The 22,457-nt window shown below is 45.9% G+C and overlaps 1 protein-coding gene across 1 annotated transcript in view; it reads right to left on the bottom strand.

Moving 5' to 3' along the window:
- Positions 1-5,580: 5,580 nt before the first annotated feature.
- Positions 5,581-22,457, bottom strand: part of ANKH (ANKH inorganic pyrophosphate transport regulator) — a 151,118-nt gene continuing 134,241 nt past the window's right edge. The window contains exons 9-12 of the mRNA XM_066374250.1: positions 9,545-9,674; positions 8,359-8,482; positions 7,732-7,831; positions 5,581-7,059 (exon numbers count right to left, since the gene is read on the bottom strand). Of these exons, the coding sequence (XP_066230347.1) occupies positions 6,946-7,059; positions 7,732-7,831; positions 8,359-8,482; positions 9,545-9,674 (468 nt within the window). The 3' untranslated portion in view covers positions 5,581-6,945. The remainder of the gene's footprint in view (positions 7,060-7,731; positions 7,832-8,358; positions 8,483-9,544; positions 9,675-22,457) is intronic.

Raw genomic sequence — 22,457 nt, 5'->3', positions numbered from 1 at the left:
TCCCGGCGCCCAGGAGCGCCCCGCCCCAGCCAAGCCAGCGGGACTGCCGAGGACGCATGCGGGGGAGGGATGGAAGTGAGAGCTACTGGGAGGGAGAGCGGGCGGAGGAGCGGGACCTCACCGGTGGGGGCTGTCACGGACTAGATTTCTGGGGGGATGATAATGTGATCCATCTGAGCTGTCAGGAAGGAGTGTGGGAAGGGTGCAGATTTGCCCCCGTGGTAGTACTGTGATGGGGAAAATTCACATTACAGCTGGGCAGGAAGACACACGGTATCCCAAGTGCCATGGGCTGAAAGAAAGGTGACCCCATAGACTTAAAAATCATTGTAGTATTAAGAGGCAGTAGTAAAAGGGAAGCATGGTAGAGAAAGGGCTGCGACCTGGGATTTTAGCTCAATGACAGGTAATAAGGCAGCTCAGAAGGAAACAGGCCATCTCAAGCAGGACAGTGGAATGCTTACACCCTTATACAGTGCAGGCATATTACAACATTTTGTTCACACAATCTCCTATAGAAAGTTAGGGGAAAAAATGAGAGCCAAGACTCTTTGAGATTAAGACAATTGTGTTTTAAAAAAAGAATTATGGCTTTCCCATAAGATTGATAAGGACACTCTGTTAGATCTGAGGGGGTGGGTGGGGTGGGTTTCAGGTTGTTACTCTGGCTTCCCTAAGATCGGTCTAAGTCTGCTACCCCTTTTTAGAAGAGTTTTTAGAGAAGTTGGGCTTCAGAGAAGTGCTTTCAGTATTACTGTATTTATGGGAAGTAAAAATCATTTTAATACAGAGTAAAAATGGAAGAAATAGGTCATATTTAAATAAGACAAAGAGCTTAGGGAAATATCCTAGTGGTGAGAGGTTTTAGCTACCAAAGCAGAGGGTGAAATTTTAATATCTCCTGTATGTTTGACAGAAAAATGGAATTGTAGTCAGCAACCATGTAATTAGGGCTATGTAAACAGATGGATGGTTAGAATAAGAAAGTCAGGAAGCTAAAAGCAATCTCAGTTGTATGCCAACTGTTGAAGCTTTACTAAAACGAGTACGAAAGCTGCTTGACAGCAGATGAGCACAAATCCCCCAAATAATTAAAAAAAGAAAAGCATAAATGCTCTTAACAATGCAAAAATGTTCATCTGTTAAATACATACACAGCACTTGTTTAAATGCAACAAATCTTTTATATTGACTTCTGCCGTCAGTTTTAATCAAAGGCTGTACAAGTATCTTAGCGTGATTGGTTTTAACAGTTTAAATTAAACCCACGGTTTCTCTGTGACACCGACAAGCCTGTGAGCTGACAACAAGCACACGTGGAGTGACTCCTAGGAGACGTTAATTTTATTTAAAAAAAAAAAGTCGGGATCACTGCTGACGATCAGATCTGAAATGAAGAATGAGGTCATTCTATTTCTCCGTTGCAGGATCCTGTACCATGTTCTATAAAGCCTAGATCATACATAGAATGTTGGCCCAGGAAGGAGCCTGAGCAACAGTGGCCCAAGCCTCTCACTGGACAGGTGGCCAGCGTGAGGCCAGAGAGGTGTGGGTGACGTGGAAGCTCATGCTATGTGTGAGTCCTTGGCCTGCAGCACGGAACTCCTTAAATGAGCGTGGACTTGAACAGACCCTCACGTGTGGCTCTGTCAGGATTTCCAAAGCTCTACAACTAGCTCCTTGGTCATTGCAGCATTAGATCTTTCCCGTCTCAATGCATCGCTAAGTAAACAAAACACTTCATACAGCCAAGGAGCTATGTATTGGCCCTGCACACCTTATGGATGTGGAGCCCTGGGGGAAGGGCCTGCTTTTAGTGACTGGTCTATGCTAGAAACGGGTGCTGAGCGGTCGGCGTGGGTGCGTACCCTGTACCTCCTTTGTTAGACCACGGTGGTTTGAACTTCACCTTTGGTAGCAGGTTCATCCAAACTGTGGGTCCCGCATGTTCATGGCCACACGCTTCAGGGAACCACACTGGCTGTCATGTTTCCCAACTCCAAAGGCACCGATTTTTGTCCCTGGTTCATAGTTGGAGAACATTGACCTCTAAATCTTAAGAGTAATGACCAACTTCCACATGCCACTGAATTTCTACGAAGCCAGACGGTGAACGGTACAACCGTTTGGGGCCTGTCTCCACCTCCCTTCTTCTTTAACCTGAGACCACATTTACTTCTGGGAAAGGGGCTCCTAGCTCTTGTGCGCTTTTGTTTTACGTGGACTGTAGAAGCCAACGTCAAGTTTTGTTAGTAAAGTGCACTTTAAGTTACCTTACTTAAAAAGAGGTACCCTATATGAGACATGTGCTGAACCTATGTGGAGCTGACCCTTGTCTTTAAAAGTGCATGTATCTTATGCAGTCTGTTTGAGACCCTGGTTGATTACAAATGAAGCAGAGAAAAATAGTCTTTTGGAACCACTTGGATTTGGTGAAAGTAATGAAAAGAATGACTTAGGAGGTCCTCCTTTGGTGATCTTCTTAGCAGAGGCTGTAATGGCTAATAGTTCTCCCCTCCCCTCCTGGAGAAGCGAATGAAACCAGCTTAGAACAAGGTCTCACCATTCCTCTCCTCTCATTTTCCCGTCTGAGATTGGACAGTACCCTATATAATTTGTTATACCTTGTCTGACTTCAAAGCAGGTTATTTTGATTCCACAACACAACTTTTCTCATTTTGAACATTTTTGCAGCGAGTTTCAGATGTGCATCCTTCACAAGGGCAGACAACAGGGCTTCGTGCATCTGTCCTCGGATTTCTCTGCATCCTGTTCCGTGTGTGGTTAGGTCAGCTGGGGAGTAACATGGTGCTTTGCTGCGGCAAGCGGCAGAAATAAGAGTCTTGACCACACGGAGGTGCATCTTGCATGTTTACCAAACACGGTGCTCAAAAGCATGCTTTTCTATGGTTCAGATGCTTTTTATGAAAGAGCTGTGTGTGAGGGTGGCCGTCTACAGGAGGCGGGAAGGAGTGGCTAGTTTTATGGAATCGGCTGCGCGGGCAAAGCAGATGTCTCAACACACCTTGGAAAGCCCTGCCCTTCATAATTTTGGTTACAAAAAAAATAAATAAATAAAAAAGCAAGACTTGGAACATAAAAGGCCCCTTTTCCTGGGCTGTGCATCACTTTGGAGACTTCTTCTGAAGTGCAGAGGTCAGCAGCCTCGGCCAGCTGGGCACAGCTGCACATGCTGTCCTGGGCACTGGTCCGCTCAGAGTTACTGGAGCAGAAAGATGTTTAAATACAAGAAACTATTTCTCAAGGTCATGTAATTTAATTACCACAGTATAAATACTTTCTATTTTGCAACACAAGTTCTCATTCTCCCACTGTAGCTTGAAGTAAAAAAATAAAAAATCCAGTTAGAGAACTCCTGAGTCTGTAAATCATCATGATTCTGGAAACCATGGGTAGATAAAAAGTTACTTTCCTCTACCCCTTCCTTCCGGAAGGAAAGACCCCCGCATGAAGAACGGTTAGGAGGGAGGGAGCTGTTGATTTGTTTCACTTCTTACTCTTAGATGCCATGGAATAGCTTTTCTGATATTTAGGGATGGCGTGACCAGCCCAACCCTGAGAGAGACCCAGAAGAGGCTGCCTGTGAGGACCCTGGAGCTGGCCCCTGGTGGGGGAGCACCCTGGGCACCAGAGAATGTCCAGCGGATGGAGCTGGACCACAGGGGAGACCCAGGCCTCCCTCATCGTAGGCCTCCTGTCTCCTGCCCCTCCTATGGCTATTTATTGGGAGACTCAAGGAATGAAAAGGTGCATTTATGAGAGCAAAATTTTTCTTGGCCCCATCCAATATATCCTAATTCCACTCTAAAAGTTTCCGATTCTGAAGGTATCAGCCATCCTTGGACATTTCCAAAGTCAGACCACCTGCTAGTGCTACCACACAACACTGCAGACACAAAGCAGAAGAGGACCTTTGACACAAGCCAGGCTTGACTTAGGCAATGGGGCACACCTGGCTTCTATGCAATGATGTAAACCAACAGCTTTCTAGGCCCAGATTGAAGAATCCCAAACAGGTGAGGGGGTCCTGCCAACGTTCAACCTCTCAACACGCCCTGAGCCATGTGGCTGGCAGGCCCAGCCCTATTCGGGCTTTCCTGAGCAAGCCTTGCCTGGTTCTTTCTGCTCAACCATTGGGTGTCCCACCGATGTCTAGTGCCACCGAGATCCCACTAATTGGGAGCCCAGCACACACAGCTATATGTTTAGAATAACCTTGCATATGCCCCCACCCCCCAATAAAAGAGCAGGGAGGCCACAGGAGGAGCTGGTCGGACCTGAGCTTGCACAGAGAAAACCCTCCATCCAGAAAGGCTGCCCAAACTCACTTCTCAGCAGTTAAAAAGGGCTCTATGCCCCTGTAGTTTTATATTCTGTCTACAAGCAATCACTCAACATTGAGAAAGTCACACATGGTCTTTTCGTGATCTTTGAGATGAGAGCCTCAAGGGCATCACGCCCTTCTAAATACATCCATCTATCAGCTGAGCGACATGCAATTTAAAAAATACCCGTATTGGAGGAGTGTTTCTTTGGTCAGCAAAGTCAGAAGAGCGCCTCTCCTTACCCTGAGAAGTGGGAAGACTTGCTGCCACTTCTCTCTCTGTCTGCCTTTCCTGTCCATGGTGGTCAGAACAATGCAGAAGAACCTTCCAGTGACAGGCTTTGCTTTAGAAGTTAAGGTGCGAGTTTGGTAGGCTGGGACCTAAGCAACCCAAGTGAAGAAACTGTGAGGGGTCATGCTCTGCAAGGCCAAAGGTCTTGGACACGTCCTGCACCATCACAATTCCACTGTTGTGATCTGCGTCTTGGGGGGTTGCTTCCTGTGTTCTCCAGAATTCTACCAAAATATCATAGTCTGTGAATCAGTCACTGAAGGGGCGCCTGAAGTTTTGAGGACACGTTTCCAGTTGCCTAAAGGAGTCTCCAGTTCATCTTTCCCTGATGGAGAGGGAAAGAACTAGCTTTTCAATGTGCTCTTTAAGCTCTAACCCCACAGCATGAAATAATCGCCCAGGTTCAAAAAATACTGCGGTTTAATTTTCTAGTCATGTATTAAAAAAAAATTTTAAAAAGTTGATACCATTAGATTATTTCCCATCTTCTCAGATCTGCCCCTGAAATCACCCCAAAGCGATGGCATCATAAATTTCAGCACTCACATCTATGTGAGGAGCATATGAGGATTTGTCCTAGTGGTGGGCACCCCCAAGAGTGTGTGGGGGTCTGGAAGTGTGAATACAGCCCTTTGGTGCTCACTGCTGACTTTACGCCCTTACATTCTGTTTTCAATGAGGAACAATAGGCTCCCACAGCACTGAGAACAATAAATACAAAACCCTTGCCGTTCTCTTGAGTATATTTTGCTCTTCCGGCATCTATTTCAATCCTCAGTGTCTACACCAGCTGACCCATTTATCCCTGTTGCCTGTGATGAATAATAGTTCTCTCATCATTTACTGACCCTGATATTATATAAATATACGTACAAATGACAGGCTTTGTAAAATAAGAGACAGTGTTCATTGCTACAATACAGGTATGTCGACACACAAGCAATCACCATATTGTATTAGACATTTTATTGAAAATGCGAAAATAGGAAATGTATTATAGCCTAAAATAAATTACATAACATATACAGTATATATTTATATCTTTAAAATATTTTTGTGTCTAGGTTCTTTCAGTCTAGGAATTTTGACGAAATCAAGAATTTACTGAACTGTGTCCGTATTTTTTTTTTTAAAGAAAAAACCCGCTTTCCAAAACTTAGAAAAATATACTGCACTAAATGGATTTCAAATGTGTCATCTCAGGGAATATCACATAGTGACTTTGATATTGTTTATAAAATGTCTTGCTTTATCTCGTGGTGTGAGAGGGGAGTACACGCGGAATTACCTGACCGCATGGTTATGACTACGAATGCCTGAGCCAGGTGATACATCTACTGCAAAAGTTACGTTATGGTAACCTGGCATTAGAATGCTGGAGTATGAATGACTTAAAGCTTCAGTTCACTGTAAAAACTAAAGTGTAGAGTTAGAATGCTCCGTTTCCCTTGCTCTAGTGCCATCTTCAGGAAAGGTGGGTGAAAAACAAGCGTTTGGGGGAAGCCATGCGGAAGGGTGCTGACATTTGGAGGTGCACGTTTGTGACAAGGCTACCGTTAGCTCAGGTATGTACACGGCGGGGCGGGGCGGGGCATGGTGTGCGAGCTCACTCAGATCTGGGAGAAGGCGAGGTGAGATGCGGCCTTCCGATGCTGTCAGCTGGCTCCTCCTGCGGCACCTCAAGTTTTCCTATGGGCGATCTTGCCATCCATCCGCCCAGCATGCTCACGGATCCCTTCTTCAGCGTGAACGGCCCCTCCAGGCTGATCCTCTGCCCATGTGCAGTGGACAGTTGATGAGTCCATGATGGAAGGCCATCGGTCACCTCTCTCTGCACAGCCCTGTTACTGCGAAGCCAATCACAGAAGGCCAATTTGTCACCGCTGATCCTTAAGAGAGACGCAAAGGGCAGGGCAGGGTGAAGTGTGTCGCCTGCTGGGCAGTGGTGGCCGCGGGGGGGGGGGGGGGTGGATGGCAGAGCCACAGTCCTTTGGTTCCAAGTGGAGATTGTCCGAGGGAGGGGAGACAGCTTGGCTATGAGGCAGCTATGTCTTTTGGGTTTTTATGAAGCGGGGGCATGAAGTCAACTGTTCTGTTGGTTTTTACAAAGCCACGGCAGAGACCCTCCTCGAGGTCCCCGCCTGCGTGTGAGCATACCCAGTATGCCAGGGAGTTTACACGAAACCTTTAAATCAAGGCCTCTTTCGTTACCAAAACAAAAACTAGAACGGAACAAAACTCGATGGGAGAGGAGATGACGCTGAAGTGTCACCTCAGCGGTCCCTGCAGTGCCCGTGCGTCGCGTGCCTTATTCATTCTCCTCTCTCATTTCCACAATGTCCGTCCCCTCCTCTGCTGGAGGGATGTCCGTCATGGCCGAGTCCTCCCCCTCCACAGCTGACTCGTTCTCCATATTCTTTTTCTAGACCAAAGAAATCACACAGTGTGGGCTGTGACAGGGACACATCGTAGCAGAGCCGAGGGCATCGATGAGGGAAGGCCACCAGGACCCCAGAATGGGATCTCACTAACAGCTGGGGTGACCTCACCAAGGCTGCACCTTAGTTCAGCTGTGCCTTTCAGTTTGGTTACTTGGGTGTGTATAGGCACGGTGTTAGGCACTTTGGGGGTCCCAGCCAATTGACTCTACCCAGTGCCCTCAGGAATGTACCATCAGCTGATGGAAATCTGCTTCTGCCGAGGACACCACTCCCCTGCCGCCCTTTCCATGGGGGTTCTGCTGTCCCCACCGCCCACCCCGCCCCCACCAAGCTCCTCATGGCCGTGCAGATAAGCATCTCCTTGGGATGACCACAGGTCCTGATGTTAGCAGAGTATTCCTCCCGTGGGCCAGCCTTGGGTCTGTGGGCATTCTCTCCCACCCTGCCCGTGGCCTGCCCGCATTCTGGGTGGCTGCACTGCCACACAGCCCACCTTGCAGGAGCTGGCGTCTTGATGCCTTGACCCTGCTGTGTGGGCCCAGCTGAAGTATAGGATGAATGTGAGCTGTCACCACCACTGTGGGCCCTCAGGGAGCCACCCAAACCTTCCTGCGCCTTCCTGGCCGCAGCGGGTGTATGTCACCATGGCTCACCTGTTTCCGATAGACGTAGCATGCGGCTATGGCAACCATGGTGGACTCTCCCACAAACCCGGCGAGGAGGGAGCCCACGCCCAGCGTGGCCCCACGTACCCTGGGGAGGAGAATGGAAAGGCCAGTAGTTTGTTAGAGCTGTTGAGGCACATGCAGAGCCCAAATCCAGCCCAAACCAGGAAAGGTGTGTAGACAACAGAGGCACCGAGTAATCGCATTCAAGGTCTGCATCTAAGAAGCGGTGCACTTGCATGGGGAGGGGACCTGGACCTCCAGGCAGAGCCGCCTCCCACTCCCACTCCAGGTCTCAGCTGGGCATCTGCTGGTGGCCGGGCCACATCCCCATCTCTCGTGAGCCCACGGCACCTCCCACCCCTCCCCTCTGCACAGTGGAGGTTTCCAAGCTGGAGGGACTGAGTGATGAGGAGGCTGGGAACCACAGCAGGTGCTCGACGAACAGCATGTATGTGCCTGACCTCAAAAACACTTTTCTAGAATGGATTTCAACAGCCTCCCATCTAGTGCCGAGGCGCAGAATAAGACATGACCCTGCATTTGATGCAGACCTCTTGACGGTGTACATGATAGTGGCAGGAGGACCCCCAGCCCAGACCCCTGACGGCTTACCCCAGGTAGGGCAGGACCACGAGGCTGGTGATGAGGACAATGATCCGCAGCACAGAGCTGGGGGCCAGGACAAAGGTCTTCTTCAGCGTCATCAGCCACCCAGTGAAATGAGCCCTCACAGTGACTAAGGGGAGAGCAAAGGACTCATCAGCGACAACCTGCTTCTCCGGGTCTGGCAACCTTTTGTCTTAGCCTCTGTGCAGCACACCTGGGGCCCCGGGTGGCTGGCTGGGACCCGGGCCTTCCTTGCTGCTGATGCCCTGGGTGTCACCTCGTCTTCCCACCAGGTTCCTGATCCTACTTCTGGGCCTGGGCTGTCCCGTCCCTACCTTGGCTCCTGCCTCATCACAGCCCTTAGTGTGCAGATGAGGAGCGGGCTGCAGGCAGCTCCCTTCCCCCGCAGTGACTTCCACCCCCTGGGGGGGCCCCGCCTGCTCCTGGGACAGTCCTGTCCACTCCTGCCACCTCCCAGCCCCAGCCTGCCCCTAGCCGCAAGCTCTGACCCTTCCTCTCCAGAAGAGAAGATTCTGAGAAGAGCGACAACTTGACGGTGATCAAATTTGTTTCTGAGTGAAGACAGCAGCTGGACCAGAAACCGAGGTTTCCCTGCTGATGACTGGGAGGCGTGGGACAGGGGTGTCGGGAGGGAAGGGAGATGCTTGGCTTCTATTGTGGCTCTGGGCTCTTCATTTTGGCCGTTTGCCATCTGGCCACAACTCTGCCCCTCAAGTCTTGTGTCCAGGATTCCCTCCCTTTCTTGTACCTCAACAGGGTTTAGAGTCTACTTCTTCCCAGCCCCCATTTTACTTTTGAAATCAACATACCTAAAAACTGACTTTTGAGTAGACAGTTCTAAGAATTTTAATGCAGGCCTAGATTCGTGTCGCCACCAGCACAGTCGGGATGCAGAGCTGTTTGATTGCCCCCGAACTTCTCACCCTATCCCTTTGGGTCTATTTTCTTTTTACTGCGTTGGCAACTGCTCTCCTTAAAGAAGCAAATCACTCCTGTTTCTTGAACTTTCATCCTACTGGATAATATCTTTGCGTCTCTCTAATCCATTGTGAGAATTTACAGTTTTGTTTGGGACATGACTGTGAACATTTCCAGGAAAAGAAGATTGGATCAGGCTTGAGGGTAAATAGGAATTTGTCTTTTGTCCTCTTTTCTTTTTCTTTTTCCTTACCTGGAATCGGGAAGAAGGAGAAGATGCGCAGAGGAATGACACACAGCTCCGCAAAGGCGAAGTCCACGCCGATGATGTCTATCAGGATCTTCTCGGACACGTTCGGGGTCCAGAACATCACAAAGCAGAGCTGCGGGGAGGGCGAGGCGGGAAGATCAGCCAGGTTGTAAAGAAAGGGTGGGAACGAGTGACATAAGACAGTCAGGCGCTCCATTATCCCGTGGAGCTCACCGAGGTGGCCCTGCCCAGGCAGGTGACTGGCATACCTCCAGCCGCCATCACCGGCTGGGATGGCCCGGTTCACTTGCCGCATCTGCCCCACAGGAACCAGGGCAGCGGGGCAGATGTGGACGCATCTGGGTGGGTAACCGGGCCAGTGAAGGAGACCCTGAGCTCCCAAGGAAGGCTTACCCAGACAGCTAACCTGCTCAGCCCATTCCGGCTTAACATGTTTATTAATATAATTGTCACAGCTTTAACCAAAATAATAAGAAGTGACCTGAAAGCATCTGGATGTTGGCAGAACCACAACGAATCAGCATAGCCAGCGCATGAAAAAGGAAACGGCAACACTTAAGATTCATTATAGGCCTGGAAACTTTCCAAGTTTGAGTTAAGAGAATAAGAGACAACAATCATGAAACTGGGGACCTGGGAGGGCAGAGGGGCAAGAGGCAGACTGACTGAACAGCCCCGAGAACACAGGTCTTAGACAGCAGGGAAAGTGCGCCTGAAATCCTGCCAGTTCCGTCACGTAACCCTCTCCCTGCCCAGAGGTGCCAGTGACTGATTCTTCTCTCAAACAAAAAGTGAACACACAACAAAACAAGTTACAATCCTGTAAAAACAGAACACTGGACTTTTAGACCGTCACACCCTTTGGCTTTTGGGGAAATTAAGTTTCATGGAATTAGGCAGGTCCTATTTACTATGTCATGTCGAAATATTTTTTTTTAAATACCTGGGAGCATCTATTACACTGGGAAATAAAATTTTTGTTGCATCCACAAAAACACTTGTTCTTACCTAATTTGAGTGTGCTGATCTCAAATCTGACATTAGTTTGTCTCTGTAAGCTAGTTTTTTTGCAGTTCAGGATTTTAGGTTTTTATCTTATTGTAAAATTTTCAATGTTTAGTTTAACATAATGAAGTAGAATGTCTTCTTGGGCATCATCTTTGTGAAAAATATAATAATTTATATAATGCAGTAAATACACTAGTACACTAAAAGATATGACTGCATCAGAATTTGTCTACAATTTCAAAATAGAACATATTAAAACACTTATTTTAATCATAAAATTTGCACAAAATTTATTTAGAGTCTATTCAGGCAAAAATTTGTGTTTGTAGCTCTTGCGTTTGTGTACTTGTTGAGGACAATCTCGTTTGATGCTCCAGCAGTAGTCTGCTCATCACTAATAGCTCCAAGATTTTCGAGAAACTTATCAAGGTGACTGTTCAGAAGTGAATCTTAACGCTCATGTTACATCCAATGTCGTGGAAAGCCAACAGCATCCTTTGAACCAGAAGTTCATAGTTTTCTGCTTTTTTGTTGCCAAGGAAGTTCTCTGTAACTGCCACAAAAGACTGCCATGCTGCTTTCTCCTCCTTATTCATCTGCCTGGCAAATTCTTTGTCACGTAAGAGGGTTCGAATTTGAGGTCCATTGAATACACCTGCTTTTATCGTCTCGAAAGACAAGGCAGGAAAAGCAGAAATAATATGTTGAAATAATTCACTTTCTCTATTCAAAGCCTGAACAAACTGCTTCATTAAGCCAAGTTTGATGTGAAGTGGGGGGAAAATGATCCTGTCTCGATTAACTACAGGTTCATTCACAATATTTTGCATCTCTGCTTCCAGAGTTTCACATTTCAGCCACTCCTTCTGTGTCCAGTGTTTCTCCTGAGCTCGGCTGTCCCACAAACACAGAAAGCAAGGATACTTTGTGAAACCTCTCTGTTGTCCTAGAAGGAAATTATTTACCCTTTAAGATCCACACAAATGATCGAGTTATGCTCCTTATACTTCAGAAAGTCGAGGGCAATTTTTATGTCATTCTTACTAAGTTATTCAGTTCAGGTTGGCTAAACTGCTGAGGAGTGAATGACTGCTTGGCATCAGAAGAAGACCCTTCAGATTCTACAACCATTTCCTCATGCATCTTATCAAAATACACTTGATCACCATGTTCACTTTCTTCATCCTTAGAAGAAATAAAACCATTGAAAACTGGAACCGGGAGTGTCTTAGAGTGTGGGATAGGTTGTATTGCTGAAGGAATATTAGGATATGCGATCATATGCCGTTTTTTCTTGCTGATGCCCTTTGTATGGATCAGACAGAAATAACAGTCACTGCTGTGGTCCTTAGGTTCACGCCAAACCATGGGAATACCAGAAGGCATTCCTTTGCGTTTTCCTTTTGTCCAGTCATGAAGCATTTCCTCACGATTATGACACACAATATGAGGAGCCCAATTCTTTTTTTTTTTTTTTAATAAATTTTTATTAATGTTATTGGGATGACATTAATAAATCAGGGTACATATATTCAAAGAAAACATGTCTAGGTTATCTTGTCATTAAATTATGTTGCATACCCCTCGCCCATAGTCAGATTGGAGGAGTCTTGATCACCAAGGGGAACTTGAAAATAGGCAATATATATGTCACTTGTCACAAATGATGATATATTGCGCCTTTGACATAGAAGTGTGTAACAGCCACATATATAACAGAAGGTGTCAGGACTATTCTTACATTTACGCCTACTTGAGGAAGCCATGATTCAATCTTAAAACAAAATAAGAGGGTGTTTTTATTAGATAATATTTTTTTACATTTAAAAATAACTACAATTATGTAAAAGTGATGTTTGTAAAACATTAATTGCCTTGTGGTTATGTTCAATCCAAGAGCCATTGCCCTTAACTCCATTTAAAAACCAATGTATACCATTAACTGTAACAAAAAGAAATTAAAATTGCATAAAAACTAGAGCATGCACCAAAAAACAGATTTCAGATTTGGAATCAGCGATGCAGAAATATATAGAAACAGTTCTAAAACCTCATGCAACAGAAAATGAAAAAAAATTGTTCCCCAGTGTTATATGTTTTTTTTCTTTTTTATTTGGGTGGGGGGCAGACAGGGACAGACAGACAGAAAGGGAGAGAGATGAGAAGCATCAATTCTTTGTTGTGGTTTCTTAGTTGTTCATTGATTGCTTTCTCATAGGTGCCTTGACTGGTGAAGGGGGAGCTCCAGCAGAGTCAGTGACCCCTTGCTCAAGCCAGCGACCTTGGACTCAAGCCACCTACCCTGGGCTTCAAGTCAGAGACCTTTTGGCTCAAGCCAGTGACCATGGGGTCATGTCTATGATCACACACTCAAGCTAGTGACCTGCACTCAAACTGGTGAACCCGCGCTCAAGCTGGTGACTTCGGGGTTTTAAGCCTGGGTCCTATGCGTCCCAGGCTGATGCTCCATCCACTGCACCACCGCCTGGTCAGGCAGGATCTATCATATTATGTTTCACTTTATAATGGCAATGGAGCTTTTATTCTGTCATGCATTCTTCAGCATCTGGGAGGAGTATCCCATTGGTTTTCAAAAATGACAGACGTCCTCTCATTTAGCCCTATTGCCTGCTGCCAGTACTTATGGCCCATCTTCGAGATGAAGGGAAAAATACTTCCTTTGATGTAGCAACTCAGAGCTCAGAGGTTTATCACCTAGTGGCAGAGACAAGTGGCCCTGTCACCTCTTCTCTCACAGCAAAGCTGCCAGCCTGGAACAGCGGTGCAGTGCTCATGCCTACAGCCCAGGTACGGTGGCATTTCATATTGCAACTTCAAAATAACACTGAGCACAGCAGTGGGACTTAGTTCATTTCCCCAACAGATATTTTCCATAGCAGTGAAGCTGTAAAGATTAAGATGAGTGAGCACTATGCCAAATCTGGGCTTGATTTGTGCTTCTGGACCTACAGAGGGTAAGTCGTCCTGCGTTTCCTCCACGGTTGACACGAGACCCCTCTAGGCTGGTCGTAGTCTGCTATAGACTAGAGCTTCCAGGACCTCTCTGTGATGCTGTATCTATTTTATAGCCAGCGCTTATCTGAGTGTGAGATCATGTCTCGTGTTGCAATTTCTCTGCACTTTGCTAAATCACTGTAAAGTAGCTTCTAGGTTACAATAAACCAGGGGGAAAGGAGGGTGTTGTTGCATGTCAGAGAGGATGGTGCAAGTGAGTGTCTGGGGCAAAGCAAGGCAGTTCCCCTCCCTGGATTCTCTGCATGGATGATGTTCACTGGGAGGCTGTTTATGGCCTTCAAGGACATGATCAATCACCTTTGTAGGAGGGAGGCCAAGTTGAGGACACAGAAATACTTAGCACACCCAAATCGCTTGAGACATTTACATCAATATCCAGTATCCTGGGCCTGTGGCCACAGTTCTGGCCCCTTGAAAACAAAATGTTAAGGTTTGATGGATCCCAACTAGAGCTTCCCAGGAGAGTGGTTTCAATATTCCATTTCTAAAACTCCACAGTGCGATTTAACTTGGACCTACTAAATCACTCTGTTTCTGTCTGGTACCTGTCTGTGCCAGGCATGCCCTAATGGCCCCTACCGAGGCCACATGCTACTGACACGCCTCTGGGCGTGTTCAGCCATGCACACTGAGAGCCTAGGCTGGGTCTTCTAGAACAGCATGACTGAGAGCTGTCTGCCAGGTGTGAAGCTGGAGCAACCATGGGTCATTATTTAAAGAGAAGGAATGCCACATGTCACGTATCAAAGCTGCTTTTCTTTTTCTTCCTGAAGTCTCTGAATTCAACCTTTTGCCATGCTTCTAGTAAGAATATGCTCCTTGCCTTCCAGTAAGTTCCCCAAAAGTGACTATTTCTTGCAGTGTCTAGAAAGGAATACATGCAACATAGAAATAAGTATGGTGTTGGTTAAAAGCTGCAATACCTGTCTGCAGGCCAACTTTTCCTAAGAAAAGCATTGAGCCCCAGCATAATAATCAAACAAATCCAGTCTGTTTTAGAAAATAAGAAGCTTTAGAAGTTCACCTAACAAAGAATATTTCATCAAAGTGGCACCCTCATGAGTTCACCCAGAGCGTTATTGACTTAGAACATGCCCTCCCAGTTGACCATGACATGCTGTGTTCCTCAAATATTTGCAGAGCATAATGACATTGACTTTTCCAAACCAGAACACAAACCTAATAAACTACTGACAATGAACATGATTTGTTCCTTAAGCTACCGCAGGGCTGGGTTTTCTGTTGCAGAGCTAGCTGTCAATATTTTCTCATTAGGAAGTATAGGGAATCACCCATTAACCTTGAATCCTCTATGACTTGGGTTGGGGAACTTGAGTTAAAATCCCTGAGTGAATGTTTCTTGGATGCCAATACCAAGAAGCTGTGTGAGTGAGTGACCTTTGGGCAGACACAAAGGAATGCACGTGAACGGGCTTTAGAAAATTAGCCTAGAGGTTCTAGATTGGCCCTTCCTTTGTGCTTGTTAATTAGCAAAAGAAAAAGAATGTACTGACCCAAATTAGCCCTTTCTCCATGTCAGCAAAATAGCCATTAGTCATTCTTCCCCTTGTCACCTGATCTCCCTCCCCTGTAATCCTGTTACCCCTGTTCTGCTTCTGATAATAAAAGCTAAGGGAGAAGGAGATTCAGGAGGTCTTCTTTGCCTCCCTTGGCAGGCCTCCCCCCCTCTTCTTCTTGACATAAGTTTGTGTCTTGAGTAGGTTTTTTCCACGTGACACTAGTAGTTCCCAGCGGGCTGGAGGACTACAAGGAAGCAGCCAGAAAGACAGAACTGCCCATTCAGTGCCCAGATCTTAGTTTTTCTATTTATTCTCTAATAAAAGGAACCCAGGCTTCTTGGAGAAATGGCTCATTCTAGGACTAGGGCTGGAAATATACAAGATGATCAGCCTGGAATAATATGTCAAAGGACATCAGAGCTCAGCAGAAAGTTTTCCCAATGGGCAATGCTGGAACAATCAGAGCAACAAAATAAATAATGCATTGTTGAGTTATGACCCATAGTATGCAATAAATACCCGTGCGTCGATAGTGATTTAAACAAATAGGGAGAGATCTCTTGCACAGAATTCCAACCAATTTATGTAGATACTCCCCTCTCTGGGAGGTGAAGCACACCTATACCTCCCCACCCAGAAGGTGGGCTGACCACAGTAACTTCCTGCCAAGAAGAGCCCAGCATGGGAAGGAAGAAAACGGACCTTCACAGGGGAGCGACCTGGCAAATAGGATCTCAGCCAGGGGATCAAGGTCAACATCAGCAGTGATAAGTCACGTTGATAGCATGTACTCTTGACAAGATGGGATGAGACTGGCACTTCACCTAGGTGGTCTTCCTTCCCCCAAACCCAAAGCCCCATCTAACCACAAGAAAAACCTCAGACAAACCCAAATTGTGGCACATTGTACACCGGTGTTTCAACTGGCAGTTTAAAAATACTGCTCTCACAATGGAGAAAAGAAAGCCTCTTCAATAAATGGTGCTGGGAAAACTGGAAAGCCACATGCAAAAGAATGAAACTGGACTACAGTTTGTCCCCCTGTACTAAAATTAACTCAAAATGGATCAAAGATCTAAACATAAGACCTGAAACAATAAAGTACATAGAAGAAGACATAGGTACTAAACTCATGGACCTGGGTTTTAAAGAGCATTTTATTAATTTGACTCCAAAGGCAAGAGAAGTGAAGGCAAAAATTAATGAATGGGACTACATGAGAAGTTTTTGCTCAGCAAGAGAAACTGATAACAAAATAAACAGACAGCCAACTAAATGGGAAATGATATTTTCAAACAACAGCTCAGATAAGGGCTTAATATCCAAAATATACAAAGAACTCATAAAACTCAACAACAAACAAACAAACAATCCAATAAAAAAATGGGAAGAGGGCATGAACAGACACTTCTCCCAGGAAGAAATACAAATGGCCAACAGATATATGAAAAGATGCTCATCTTCATTAGTTATTAGAGAAATGCAAATCAAAACTGCAATGAGATACCACCTCACACCTGTTCGATTAGCTATTATTAACAAGACAGGTAATAGCAAATGTTGGAGACGCTGTGGAGAAAAAGGAACCCTCATACACTGTTGGTGGGAATGTAAAGTAGTACAACCATTATGGAAGAAAGTATGGTGGTTCCTCAAAAAACTGAAAATAGAACTACCTTATGACCCAGCAATCCCTCTACTGGGTATATACCCCAAAACCTCAGAAACATTGATACGTAAAGACACATGCACCCCCATGTTCATTGCAGCATTGTTCACGGTGGCCAGGACATGGAAACAACCAAAAAGCCCATCAATAGATGACTGGATAAAGAAGATGTGGCACATATACACTATGGAATACTACTCAGCCATAAGAAATGATGACATCGGATCATTTACAGCAAAATGGTGGGATCTTAATAACATTATAAGAAGTGAAATAAGTAAATCAGAAAAAACCAGGAACTGCATTATTTCATACGTAGGTGGGACATAAAAGTGAAACTAAGAGACATTGATAAGAGTGTGGTGGTTATGGGGGGAGGGGGGAAAGGGAGAGGGAAAGGGGGAGGGGGAGGGGCACAAAGAAAACAAGATAGAAAGTGACAGAGGACAATCTGGCTTTGGGTGATGGGTATGCAACATAATTGAAAGACAAGATAACCTGGACTTGTTATCTTTGAATATATGTATCCTGATTTATTGATGTCACCCCATTAAAAAAATAAAATTATTAAAAAAAAAAAAAAAAATACTATTCTACGTAATACTGAACTGGTATTCCTGAAAACTGGTCAAGCCTCAAAAACAAGTGAAGTCCGAGAAAGCCTCGCAGACCAGAGGAGGCAAAGGAGACGAGATGGTGACTTGAATAAGAACGTAGAACAGCCTGACCAGGCAGTGGCACAGTGGATAGAGCATCGGACTGGGATGTGGAGGACCCAGGTTTGAGACCCCGAGTTCACTAGCTTGAGTGCAGGCTCATCTGCTTTGAGCAAAAAAACTCACCAGCTTGGACCCAAGGTCACTGGCTAGGTCTGATGAAGGCCCACGGTCAAGGCACATATAAGAAAGCAATCAATAAACAAATTAAGGTTTCGCAACAAAAAACTAATTATTGATGCTTCTCATCTCTCTCTGTTCCTGTCTGTCTGTCCGTATCTATCCCTCTGTCTGTAAAAAAAAAAAAAAAAAAAAGAACATAGAACAGAAAAAGAGTATGAGGAAAAAGCTAATGAAATCTGAATACACTGTGGAGATTAGTTTCTAGCAATGTATCAATGTTGATTCCTTAGTTATGATAAATGAACCAAGTAAAGTAAAATGCGAGAGAGGGTGAAGGGTGTGTGGGAACTCTGAGCTATCTTCACAATGTTTCTGTAACTCTAAAATAAAAAGGTCATTGTGACATTCGAATAAAAACTATAAAATACATTAATAGGCTTGGTAAAATAACTTAAAAAGAACTGGTCCAGTAAGTACAGCACATTCCCGGAATAGATGAGACCAGACTCCCAGGATGAATAAGACAGATGAGTCCTAGAGATAGGGAAGTCGCTAGACTCCCAGGATGACTAGGAGCTGATAAGTCCTTGAGATAAGGAAGTCGTAAAAACTCCTAAGATAGTTAATGTGACCACATCCTAAGGGATAGATAGGGACATTTCCAGCTGGGGGCTTTCAACTGTATGACTGGTTACTAAGGCACATGACTAAAATTTGATTTGGAGGAGCCAATTGCTAAATGCCAAATTCGCTTCTGTATGAACTGCTTGCTTGCTACGCTATAAAAACCCCTAGATTGTAGGCGCTCGGTGTGGCTCTTGTGACTACCACTTGAGGGTCCACCCCTGCGCAGGTTAATTTTGCTTTGTTTTGTTCTTTTTTTCTCTTGGCCATAAAACTTTGTCTGAAACTCTCCAAACGTCTCCAGTGTCTGTTTTACCCGGCGAGTGTAACATTTTATGGGGGCTCGCCCGGGATTGCCCATTACGGGAATCTTGACTGGGGACAGGCGGAACAGCTGTTTGAGCTGGTGAGTATTTTGTTGTAGAATTTCTTGTTTTTGTAATCTGGCTCCGGAGCACTTACAGTCTGTGGTGGCAGACAGGACGCTGTCAGTGACCCACCCAGACACTCGGGCCAAAGGGCAGGACGCTGCCGGCCGAGGTTTCTGTTTCTGTCTGAAATCGATCGATCGTTTCAAAGTAGTGAGCTCACTCGCGCCGCGCCGCGCTGCTGTCTGGTTGTTTGTTTAGCCTGAATGATTGTGTGGGAAATTTTGTGTATTGCCCTCCTGGGATTTGCTGCACTGTTGTGTTTGGTATTAATTTGTTTGCCAGTACAGTGTGATCAACGCTCGTCTATCTGGATCACCCTGCTTATAGGGTGGGGAATCCTGTGTGTTGTCTTTGTAGGACTAGAAGCATACCTGGCTGAGAAGAACAAGTACCACGAGATGGGACAGCAAGAATCTACTCTTAAATCCCCCCTTGATTGCATTTTAAGTAACTTCTCTGATTTTCAGAAGAGAGCTCAGGGTTATGGGGGACCTCCACCCGATCGAGAAACTCTCCGGACCTTAAGCCAAGTGGAGTGGCCATCTCTTAAGGTTGGATGGCCATCTGAGGGAACCTTTGATCTGCCCATAGTTTTTGCAGTAAGGGCCATTATATATCAGGTGCCTCACTCAGATCAATATGTGTATATAGATGTTTGGATAGATGTAGCTACAGACAAACCTGGGTACATTAAGAGGTGCATAAAAGCAAATCAAAAGGTTAAGAGAGCTATTTGTGTGAGCGCTGCGGACATTAAGCCTCGCCCTCCCTCCGCTCCACCTGCACCTGAAAGAAGCCTCCCAAATCATATCCGGTCCTTTCTGATGTTACTGAGGATATAGTAGACCCTGTAAATTATCCTCCTCCTTATCAGAAGCCCAGGGAGCCAGATTCAACTGTGCCCGAGAATGTCCAGAGTCCTCCCCACACCGGGGGGGGGGGACCCCTTATGCTCAACCTTCCTTTGCTGAAGGTGCCCCAATGTTACCTCTTAGGGAGGTGTTGCCCCCACTAGATGAAGGACCACATGCACTGTCCCAAATGATTTATATTCCTTTTTCTACTAGTGACATTTATAATTGGAAACATCAGACCCCGTCATTTTCAGAGAAACCTCAGGGGTTAATTTCTTTGCTTGAGACTGTTTTCAGGACCCATCAACCAACTTGGGATGATTGCCAGCAGCTTTTGCACACTTTGTTCACAACGGAAGAAAGAACCCGCATCAGCCAAGAAGCTGAAAAAGTATTTAGGGAAGAGGGGGGGCACTGAAAGGGAACTAGAGAGGACGCTCCCCAGGAGCCCCCCCAGTTGGGATCCAAACAATGTCAGGGATAGGGAATCGCTTACCCAATATCACCAGGCTCTATTAAGGGGAATAAGGGCAGCTGCTAAGAAACCAACCAACTTTAGTAAGGTAGGTGAGGTAACTCAGGGGAAGGATGAGTCCCCTGCTGCATATTTAGAGCGGCTAATGGAGGCCTACAGGGTTTATACCCCTATTGACCCTGAGGCAGAGGAAAATCGCAAGCTAATAAACATAACCTTCGTCACTCAGGCAGCCCCAGACATTAGAAAGAAGCTCCAGAAAATAGAAGGATTTGAGGGAAAGAATAGGAGTGAATTATTAGAAATAGCACAGAGAGTCTTTGTCAATCGTGATGACCCTGAGTTAGGGAGAACAGCTGTAAAACTACTCTTGGCACAGCAATCAAAAGGACCAAAAGGGAAACAGCAGCCCTTAAGGGAAAGAAGGGAACTTTCCCGCAGAAGCAACTAGATAAAGACCAGTGTGCTTATTGCAAAGAGAAAGGTCATTAGAAGAAGGATTGCCCTAAGCTACAGGCCGTAAATCAGGAACAAGGCTCCATTTCTGTTGGCCCCCAGGAGCCTATGGTCACACTGTCAATTGAAGGGAAACCAACTACCTTCCTAGTTGACACGGGGGCCACTTATTCTGTCCTAAAGAGACCACTTGGGACATTACAAAAGGAATCCACAAAGGTAATAGGGGTCACTGGAAAAGCTGTCTCATATCCTCGAGCCACTGCATGGATTACAGACCTGGCCCGAGGGACTATTACTCATTCATTCCTGATTATTCCAGACTGCCCTTACCCGCTGTTGGGACGAGATTTGTTGCAAAAATTTCAAGCAACAATAACCTTCAACCAGGAGAAGAATGCAGAAGGCAAGGTATTAGTGACTGTGCCAATATCAGAAGAATACCTGATTGCCTCCCTCCCGGAAGGTAAGAGCGGGTTTACGGGCATCCCCGAGGAAGTAAAGCAGCAGGTTCCTGGAGTTTGGGCAGAAAACAATCCTCCGGGATTGGCAGTACATCAGCCGCCTGTAGTAGTGCTGTTGCGGAGCGATGCCAGCCCAGTACGCATCAGACAGTATCCTGTGCCTGCTCGGGCTAAACAGGGTATAGCACAGCACTTGAGGCGCTTATTAGAAGCTGGGATTCTCCGGGAATGCCAATCTGCCTGGAACACTCCTCTACTGCCAGTACAAAAACCTGGAACTCAGGACTATCGCCCAGTGCAGGACCTGCGTGAAGTGAATGCTCGGGTAGAGACCATACATCCTACTGTGCCAAACCCCTATACCCTATTAAGTTCATTGCCACCGACTCATGTTTTCTATTCAGTATTGGATTTGAAAGATGCCTTCTTTTGCATTCCATTAGCAAAGCAAAGTCAGGAAATGTTTGCCTTTGAGTGGAATGATCCTGAGAATGGACTTTCAGGCCAATACACTTGGACCAGGCTCCCTCAGGGTTTTAAGAATTCCCCAACCATATTTAATGAGGCTTTGTGCAAAGACTTACAGGAGTTTCGAGCCGGCCACTCTTCAATTGTGCTGCTGCAGTATGTGGACGATCTCCTTATCGCAGCCCCAAACCAAGAGAGTTGCCAAGAAGCTACGTTAGAACTACTCCAAGAATTGCAACGGATGGGCTATCGAGTATCTGCTAAGAAGGCCCAAATTGTCACCCAAACCGTGAGTTACTTGGGGTATGACTTGAGGGGAGGACAACGTAGTTTGTCTAGCCAAAGAATTCAGACTATATTACAGATTCCTGAGCCTGTAAGTAAAAGACAAGTACGAGAATTTTTAGGTGCCGTGGGATATTGCAGACTTTGGATACTGGGATTTGCAGAGCTGGCCAAACCTTTGCATGAGTTAACACGGGGAAAAGAGGAACAATTTGTATGGACAGAGGAGGCACGAGAGTCTTTTCAAAAACTTAAGGAGGCCCTAGTTGCAGCCCCGGCATTAACCCTGCCAGACTTGTCTAAGTCTTTTCAACTATTTGTGACTGAGAAGAAGGGCATTGCTCTAGGGGTCCTCTGTCAAGAACTAGGACCTTGGAAAAGACCAATAGCCTATCTGTCCAGAAGACTAGATCCTGTGTCATCAGGATGGCCCAATTGTTTGAGAGCACTTGCTGCTACCTCCATCCTTCTTAAGGAGGCCAGTAAACTGACTCTGGGTCAAGACATTCAGGTCATTGGAGAGCACTATTTAGAACAAGTGCTGCGGGCTCCACCGGATAGGTGGATCTCGAATGCCCGACTAACACAGTATCAGGCACAGTTGCTGAACCCCCCTGCAATACAATTTTTGAAAACAACGGCCTTGAATCCTGCTACATTGCTCCCGTTGCCAGACTCATCGGTGATCCATGACTGTAGACAAATATTAGATACCATTACAGGAGCCAGACCAGATCTACGGGATCAGGCCTATGAGAAGGCAGAT

Source organism: Saccopteryx leptura, chromosome 1 (genome assembly GCF_036850995.1).
Source record: "Saccopteryx leptura isolate mSacLep1 chromosome 1, mSacLep1_pri_phased_curated, whole genome shotgun sequence".
Taxonomy (NCBI): domain Eukaryota; kingdom Metazoa; phylum Chordata; class Mammalia; order Chiroptera; family Emballonuridae; genus Saccopteryx; species Saccopteryx leptura.
The sequence above is the reverse complement of the archived record's forward strand: the minus strand, read 5'-3'. Positions and strand labels throughout refer to the sequence as shown.